Genomic DNA, 9,685 nt, shown 5'->3' with positions numbered 1-9,685 from the left:
AAACCTTACATTTCTCAGAAGTTTAATGTGAATCAGTTGTTTGTGAATCTTTCCTTAATTGGTTTATTTTTCTAGCTTTTGCTGTCACCTAGAGTTCAGTCAAACTGACATTTGCCCTTTTAGTTATATATATATATATTTTTAATTTGTCTAATCAGTCAAAATTTTAGACTTATGTCATACCTGCTTTCAGATTTCATCTTTCCAGGTAGAGATGCATGGTTAAGTCTGTTTGCAGTTGGCAGTCCTTCACTTCTAGGTCACTTTACTTATCCCTCTTGGGACATTCTCCAGCTTCATTCCACTTTTCTGGAACATGACTACCTTACTTGTATGGAGGCATTCTGACAGTGAAGGAGTAAATAGCATTTTCTATTTCTCATATGGTCCCGGATAATATCAAAGATTCTGATGACTCATTTCAGTGTCACATTGGGTAATATCTTCTGAGTGTAAGCTTTAGAAATTCATAATTCTATCCTGATAACCAGAGCTTATTATGCCATGTAATTTCCCATAATGTTTTACCTGTTCCTCATTTGTGTTGACTTGCATCTGAGCAATCTTCCAGCAGGTAATTCCCTACTTCCTATGGAACTAGATATCTTAAGAATATAGCTAATTCTAGATCATTGACAAAAATGTTAGATAAAACTGCCTGCAATGGCCCTGAAGAGAATGTGACATTTTATTTAGATATTTATTTTTGTGTATATCAGGAGAACTCTGAAGCACTAAAAAAATGACATGAATTGCATTTTTTGATATGCTTTTTATCTTATTATTATGAGAAATTTTCCAGATCTGTATTTGATTTGTGGAGTTCAAATTGCTTCTGCCCATATAGATTATTGTGTTAGTTTATTCTTGTGTTGCTATAAAGAAATATCTGAAATACCATATCAGTCATGCTTACTCAAGTATTCATGATCCTACTCTCTACATAAGCCCTCTTGAATTTTTTCCTCAGGGCATAAAAGGGGCTTCAACCATGTTGATATTTACTATACATACTATACTATACTATACTGTACTATACTATACTATACTGCACTATACTATACTGTACTGTACTATACTATACTATACTGTACTATACTATACTATACTGCACTGTACTATACTATACTGTACTGTACTATACAATACTGTACTATACTATTACTATACTGTACTATACTGTACTGTACTATACTATACTGTACTGTATTATACTGTACTGTACTATACTATACTGTACTGTACTATACTATACCGTACTATACTATACTATACTGTATGCTATTGGTATCTATTGTTTTAAATTTACATGTTTTGTATGTCCTAAATATTTCACAATGGTTTATAAAACAGATACAACTTACAAAATAAAACTGTGCTGCTGAATTAGGAAGAGTAAAAGTGTCAGTAACATACCCATGAAAAGTCATCACTCTTGTTTAATATGTATGAATTCTCTGGGACAAGAAACTCAATGTCTTTTATTTTGTTATTAATTTTTCTTTTCTGAGCACCTATTATGAAAACATGTTTATTAATTTTTCTTTTCTGAGCACCTCGAATTTCAGATTAAGCCTATAATTTTACAGATTTAGTTTCTAACTGTTGACAATTTGCTTTTAGTTTTATATGAATAATTACTTCTTACTACTTATATACCAAATGATCAAAATACTTCTCATTTTGGGGATATCTACATTTTAGGTAACATTGAGGAAAAGATGGATTTGACGTGTGTCCACTTAAAAGTTATTTGTAGCCTATAAGTGTGTTAGAGATTTTCATTATGTTATGGTGTAGAGGTGAAGTCCTATAAATTAGGAGTAACTCCAACTTTGTGGTTTACATGTTATTGAAGCAATCTCTAATTTCAGTGTTTCTAGTTGTTGTATCAAGAAGGAGCTGCCCAAAGCTGGCCCTGAGGAAAAATCCATCTTTTGGTCAGCTGTCCTCTAATTATGATGTTTTTCTATGGCAACTGCTTAACTATAGGAAGGCAGTGAGGTAGGGAGACTTGAATGGTAATCCTAAGAAATAAAGCAAATGACCCAGCAAATATTTATTGAGAGGCAACCAAACATCTAATACATACAATAGAATATAATAGAACTCTTTGCCTTTCAGCTCTTATCCACATTTGCATAAAGCAGTCAAGAGCAACATGTAATTCAACATCTATTAGGAATTATTCATATTGTTTCTAGTCTCTCAGCCTGTATTCTCTCATCATATCCATTTCAAAGCTGTGATGTCCCTAATTGTTGGAAGGCAAATCTTACTTGAAGACATCAAAGAAAGGAAGTAGTCAACTTGTCTTTGGAACTCCGATTAAAAATCAAGACAATAAGTGGTATCTGCCTAAAAATAATAGGCAATAAGTTTTTAATAAATAACTTTTAATAAAAATTCATTATTACCTTAAAATAATAGGTGATAGTTTTAATTAATATTTATTTTTAATAAAAAATTTTCTTTTTATTAAAGCGGGCAATCCAAGGGCAGTCCGGCTGTGCAGTCGCTCTCTGTATGGAGACATAGAATTACAAAATGTGACAATAGGAAATTGCAGTGCAACTCTGCAAAACCTGGAGAAGGAGGTAGGCCATAACACTCACTGATGGGTAACAGCAAGAAGTTCTGATTCTGTGCAAAGTTTCTGTTCTTCAGATACTCAATGGTCAAATCAATGCTTTTAAAACTCTCAAATTAGAAATAACAAAAACTAGTAAATAAAGCCACTCTTATTTATTTATTTTTTTGAGACAGAGTTTCGCTTGTGTCACCCAGGCTGGAGTGCAATGGCACGATCTCAGCTCGCTGCAACCTCAGCCTCCCAGGTTGAAGTGATCCTCCTGCCTCAGCCTCCTGAATAGCTGGGATCACAGGCACATGCCACCATGCCAATTTTTGTATTTTTAGTAGAGACGGGCTTTCAACATGTTGACCAGGCTGGTCTCGAACTCCTGACCACAGGTGATTGGCCCACCTTGGCCTCCCAAAGTGATGGGATTACAGGTGTGAGCCACTGCACCCAGCCGCCACTCTCATTTTTAAAAATGGACATCTGTTCGTGAGAAAGGACAGTTGGTTCAGCAAATTTCAGCAAACGATAATCAATAGTACATCTTAAATGGCTTCATCTTTGTAGACCGGTGAAGTTTTGACTGGGTGTAGATCCCTGACATTGGAGACCAAAGGAAAGCCTTTAGATGTCATAACCGGATCAGCATGAAGATAAAGAAACTACAACCAGATCCCTTGAAACAGGAAACTCCAAACCTGATGCGGGTCTCAGGGTTGTATCTACGAGCAGGTGAAATGGAAAGTACATCTAACTAGATATTTTTTCATGAAGATTAAATTATTTTGACCAAAGTTGTACCCAAATGCACATGCCTGGAAGAGCTAACATTAGGGGACAAGCAAGGGGAGGAAAAGGAAACCAACCTTTACGTACAGCCTTTCATGTGCTGGGGAGGTTACATATGTTACCACATTTAATCTTTATAAAATCACTGTGAGTTGAATGTTAATCCCATATTATAAATGATTATAGCAAATAACATTTACTGATTGTTGAGCACCTACTGCATGCCAAATATTGTGGCAATTATTTAATATATTTATTGGTTTATCATGTTTAATTCTTATAACACCATAGACAGGTATTAATGTACCCATTTTATAGATAAGGAAAATGTGGTTCTGAGAGGTGAACCATTTTGCCTAGTAGCTACAGCCAAAAAGTGATGGAGCTGTTCTTTATTTTAAAGTCCACATACTTTGGGAGGCCGAGGTGGGTGGATCACGAGGTCAAGAGATTGAGAACATCCTGATCAACATAGTGAAACCCCATCTCTACTGAAAATACAAAAATTAGCTGGGCGTGGTGGTACACACCTGTAGTCCCAGCTACTCGGGAGGCTGAGGCAGGAGAATTGGTTGAACCCAGGAGGCGGAGGTTGCGGTGAGCCAAGATTGCGCCACTGCATTCCAGCCTGGGTAATAAGAGCGAAACTCTATCCCAAAAAAATAAAATAAAGTCCGGATACCCTGGCTCCCTGATCACAGATGGACAGGGTAGGGGTGGGGTGGGGACAGGAGTCGGAGAGTAGAGGTGGCTGCCAGCCACACAAGTTGTGCCAAACCATAGACCGAGGAAAGTTGCTAAATTTGGAATCTGACAAACCAGTGTTTGGTTCTTAGCTCTGACATTTCTAAGCTGTGTGACTTGATTGAGCTCCCTAAGTTTTCTTGAAGGTGCACAGCTCACGAAGTTGTTTTGCTTATTAAATGTCATAACACCTCTAAACATCTTAGCAGAGTGCCTAGCACGTAGTGAGGGTCTGGCTATTGAACTGGAGTTACTTGTTTCTGTCTACTGATTGGATATTGTTTCTGGTGCTTACCCAAGAGTTAATAGCCTGTAACATTGGTATAATTTGTGAAATGATGCTGCCATCTAGTGAAAATCAAGCCCCTGCAAACATATACATGCACTCATACATGGACACCCAGCTTCACCAATGACAATATGGACTGGCACGTTTTAGCCTCACAACGTAGAGCCCTGGGGCTAACTGGTACCTAGGAGGGTGTCTCAGCTGGTGCTTCCCAAACTACCTGCGCTGAAAAGCCAGTTAAAAACATTTTGAACCCATTGCCCACCAATAATTTTGTGAAATACTATAAACATGAATTACTAGAAAAATGAAATGAAAAAATGTATAAAATGCAAACCAAAATTTTAGAACTATTATATTCAACAGCATAAAATTGCTTTATACGTTTCTGACCAATTATTTTCAGTTTCTGTGCTTGTCTCTACGACGTTTGTAGCACACAGCGGACAGCACTCGTCCGTGGATTCACCCTAGTAGCTCCCATCTAGCTAAGGCAGCTCCTTATAGTTCATCGATCCTGTCAAACGGGAAAGAGTGGGGAAACCACTGGTATGCATGTACTTTGTCCTTTATGCAAGGAAATATGCAAATGTGGAAAACGGAACGGCGTGATGCTCAGGAGATTGAGGCTCAGCTAAATCCGGGCTCATACCTGCAGTTGCTTACAAAGTGTTTGGACGTAGTTGTGTAAAGCTAGGATTTTTTTTTTCTGATTTTTTAAACAGGTAGGGGATGCGAAAGCACCACTTGATAGCATTTCTTCTCAAGTCCAGGTATTAACATCGAATGCCAATCAATTAACTGCTGAGAACATCATTAGTGCTACACAAGTGGTTGGACAGATCTTCAACACATCCAGAAATGCTTCACCTGAGGTAAAACTCACAGAGCTTTTTTTTCTTTTTTTTTTTAAGAGGGGGTGTTGGGAAAGAAAGATGTCCTGAATTCCACTCCTTATTCCATGATATGGATTTGGGCGCGGCTTAGGTTGCTTAAAGCATTTTGCACAGCAATCCTTCTGAGAAATGCTCAAAGAAATAAAATAAGGGCCTCTTGTCCAAATATTTTCCTTTAGTATATTCAAAATGATCATTATTGTAGGTTTTTTTTTTTTTTGAGACACAGTCTTGTTCTGTCACCCAGGCTGGAGGGCAGTGGCACCAATCTCAGGTCACTGCAACCTCTGCTTCCCGGGTTAAAGGGTTCAAGTGATTCTCAGGTCTCATTCTCCCAAGCATCTGGGACTACAGGCACACACCACCACACCTGGCTGTCATGTTAAGTCTTTTAGGAAGTTCTGGAATGCATAAGTCTACTTTACCTTATGAATATGTTTACCAACTACATTTGACCTCACCATCCCTAGTGTATTTCAAGTAAATAGTCTTTCAAGAAGTTACTTTGGAACATGTGATTTTTAAAATGTGATCCATTTCTATTAAGCATATTTAAATTTTAGCCTTGGTTTTCCGAAAACCTTAAGCCTCGTTTACATTCCTGATATTTTAACCTGTTAAACCCTGGTACTTGAAAACAAGTATACTCAACATTTACTAATTGGTATAGCTGGACAGTGGTCAATCAGGGCTATAAACCACCAATATGGACTGACCCTGTGTACAAGTTGAATATCAGCATGACCTGAAAATAGCTACTCCTTCTTCCATTCCCTTTAAATGTCTTATTTCGGAAAAAAAAATGGAAAAGTATTTTTCCTACTGAAAAGTAGGTGGGATTCAAGTCACAAGTTAATAAAAATGGAATTGAAAGAGGCAACATTGACCTCCAAATGTAGAATTAATGGAGGGATTAAGTAATAGGCAGAAGGGCTTCAACACTCCCAAAGAGGGCAGTAAAACAGTAATCAAACGCCAAACGATCATCACTCTGACACACTCCTGAGTTACTGATTGTAAGAAAACTAGAATTAATTTTACCAAGTTTAATAGTTACGCTAAGCCTAACAGTTATACTAAGTATAACTTAGTTATGCTAAGTGTTGTGAGCTGCAGTTTTTAACCACCAGAATACCACACCCTTCTTATTTTGTTTCCGCTTTTGTATCAACCATTTGATTTCGCGTTCTTGGATTCTGTGAAAGATCTTGCTATGAGCTTAAATTCAGAGACTTAAGCCTCCTAATTAACTACCTTAATGTATATTTTCACTTTGGCTTATCTTGATTCTCTCTGTCATCTTACGTGGATCAAAAAATAAACCTTTAATTTTGTAAAATGCCTGCCTCTATGTTATCATATCAGTGATGCCCCTTGCTACTATAATGATTCCTGTTGATAACGGTGGTGACGATGCTGTATGATGTATGCTTCTCTGATGATCAGTATCTTCTTCTTGGCAGGCAAAGAAAGTTGCTGTAGTAACAGTGAGTCAACTCCTAGATGCCAGTGAAGATTCTTTTCAAAGTGCTGTTGCTACTGCTAACGATGATCCCCTTACAACGTAAGCACAAATTCAATTTGGAAAGAAAACTGGACTAAGCGCTGTTTACTTTTCTAGGATAAAGTATTAACAGAGACGTCTTTATTTCTCTCGTGGATGCAGTAACTGGCTGATTCCCCTGGAAGGCAGACAACAGCCATGACTTCCCACTTGATCTTCAGTTACTAGATGGAGTGGTGTATGTTACCTCCTAGATCCAGGAGTGCTGGCTGTGGTCTGGGAGATGGAGAGTACCTGGGGTGATTTAGACTAGAACTTGTTTTTCTCATCTTAGTTTAACATGGCCAAGGGGCAACTTACATGCATGGCAAGACCTCTTCCAACTTCTTTTGCAACACTTAGAGCTGCAAGAACAGCTCACTTTGCAGGGCACACTGCCACCCCCCAAGCTGCACCTCACGTTTCTCTTTCTAAGACCCTGGTGTGTTTTGATTATTTTCCTTAGGTTTTCCAATAATGTCTTCTTGACCTCTTTGTGGAACTCGTGATGGGGTGCCCCATTTACTCAGCCCGCCCCGCTCAACCCCTTATGGGAGGGAACATGTAGGTGAGCAAGTGTGGGAACCAGCCAGTTGCTTCCCCACTGGCAGGAGCAAACTCTGTGCAGGTCCCGCAGCAGCGTTCAGCTGGGGTAACCTGCAACCCCAAGACCCCAGAGGGTGTGTTACAATGCTCTCTTATCTCCACTATCCATGGATAGCAGTGTGTTATCAGTCCAGAGGACTCTTTGCCTCACCACACGGGGTGGCTGCCCTCTGCCAGTGAGGCCAAAGGGCCAGTGTGACAGCCTTTTTGGGTCCCTGCACTTGCCGGGTCCGGAATTCTTGTCCAGTGCCCAAGAAGAATGAGGTCACATGGACAAATTGAAGGATGCTGAATGCAGAGAATTTCATTAAACTCAAGTAAGCATACATGCTCATTGAAGAAACATAAGAAAATAGGTATCTTAGCAAATTTAAAAAATTATCTTACCTTTATTAGCCTATTTGTGTATATTCCAGGTGTTTTTCCTTTATTTCTCTCTCTGTGTTTGTGTGTCTGTCTGTATGTATATGTATATTACATACTATATTGATTCATAACTTGCTTTTGTCAATACCTTACAAACATCTTCTTCATAAACATCTTTTATATGAATATGTATACATCTACATCATACTTTTAGATTACTACATTATATGAGTAAACTTTTATTGAAACAGTTCTTTGCTCTTCAGCTGGACAAATACATCCCTGGAAGTCTTTTAATGCTCTAAGTAATCAGCATTCTGGTACATAATCTTTATTTACATGACTCATTATTTCCTCAGGAGAAATTCTCAGAAGTAGTTCTTAGTTTTCTAATGATTACAACCAGTACCTACTTAGTATTGAAATTGGAAAGTAGAAAAAGCACAAAGGCACAAAACAGAGCATTCAAAAGAGTGTAATTCTGAGAGCTGGTGGTAGAGGTTGAATGAACAGTTTTACTGGTGTCCTTTGTGACTTCAGATTTCAATAGGAGTCTGGGCCCTTCTCATGGAGAATATAAATGTCTCTCATTTTTCTTTACATATGAGAAGGAGTTGCCCACGGGGTCCAGAGTTTATGTTCAGTGAAAAGAAAGTCCAAGAGCCAGAGTGGGCTCCCTTCAGAGCTGAAAGTTTTGTGTTTGCAGAGTCTTGCTAGTGGGGAGGAATGGATGTTTTTTATGAGAAAGCTGAGAAAACAGAAGTTGTGGGATTTGAACATCACAGGTCACAAAGCAGATAGGAATATTTTCCTAAAAATAAATAATTATGAATTTTACTGGCTTAATATATAAAGGAAAAAACAATTTTGTCTGATTTATATGCAATATCCAAATCGTTTTAAGGAGGTAGTTAGAAGATAAATAAAAATTTAAAGTACAGGATACATGGAACTATAAAATGGTATAAGCACGTTCAATTCCTCCTTTAACCACTCTGAATTTCGAGTCCACTTATTTTCCATTAATGGTCTATCAGTTTATCCTGCACCATGTGATCTTTCTCATAAGCTGTCGTGGACTCAGATCCTTTCTTCAGTCACTTAGATGAGGCTTCCTCCTCTGCCTCTATCCTCAAAGTCAGGTCACCAACCCTTTAGGCTTCTTTATCATCTCTCCACAACAAGGAAATTAAGTGTTGTTCAGGACAATCCTTGGTTTCCAAACTCCATTCTTCTGAACGTAGGCCGGGTGCAGGATTCCCCGACAGGCACCAGGCCTTAGTCATCCATTTCACTTCACTTCTTCCTTCTTTCATTCCAGTTTTCTCTTGGTGTCTCTAGTCTCTCAGCTACCAAATTCCCTTTCTATAGTATAGGGAGAAGTGGAGAGGGTGAGAACACGAAGGAGGAGAGTGACAGGAAGGAAGGAGTCCACCCCAGCTTCAGCCATCTCAGGTTGTCATAGGGAAGGTCTCTAGTGTCCATGCTCTTTCTCTAAATTGGGTAGAGGCAGAATGTCAAAGTGGACAGAGCTCTGGAGGTGTAGCCAGGGTTTCTGCTGGTGAGGGCATCATAGTACAATCAATGAGGACTTTACCATTTTTTTTCTTCTCTTTTTTTTTTTTTGAGACAGAGTCTTACTCTGTCATTTAGGATGGAGTACAGTGGCATGATCTTGGCTCACCCCAACCTCCGCCAATCAGGTTCAAGTGATTCTCCTGTCTCAGACTCCCTATAGCTGGGGTTACAGGCATGTGCCACTATGCCCAGCTAATTTTTGTATTTCTAGAAGAAACAGGGTTTCACCATATTGACCAGGCTAGTCTCAAACTCCTGACCTCAGGTGATCCACCCTCCTTGGTCTCCCAGAG

The 9,685-nt window shown here is 38.8% G+C and overlaps 1 protein-coding gene across 1 annotated transcript in view; it reads left to right on the top strand.

Moving 5' to 3' along the window:
* ADGRG7 (adhesion G protein-coupled receptor G7) overlaps positions 1-9,685 on the top strand; it is a 92,922-nt gene that overhangs the window by 19,393 nt on the left and 63,844 nt on the right. Inside the window, exons 4-6 of the mRNA XM_032299275.1 lie at positions 2,485-2,597; positions 5,129-5,278; positions 6,763-6,863. Coding sequence (XP_032155166.1) covers positions 2,485-2,597; positions 5,129-5,278; positions 6,763-6,863 — 364 coding nt within the window. The remainder of the gene's footprint in view (positions 1-2,484; positions 2,598-5,128; positions 5,279-6,762; positions 6,864-9,685) is intronic.

This window comes from Sapajus apella, unplaced genomic scaffold (genome assembly GCF_009761245.1).
Source record: "Sapajus apella isolate SASKATOON/1434 unplaced genomic scaffold, GSC_monkey_1.0 scaffold40, whole genome shotgun sequence".
Taxonomy (NCBI): domain Eukaryota; kingdom Metazoa; phylum Chordata; class Mammalia; order Primates; family Cebidae; genus Sapajus; species Sapajus apella.
The sequence above is the reverse complement of the archived record's forward strand: the minus strand, read 5'-3'. Positions and strand labels throughout refer to the sequence as shown.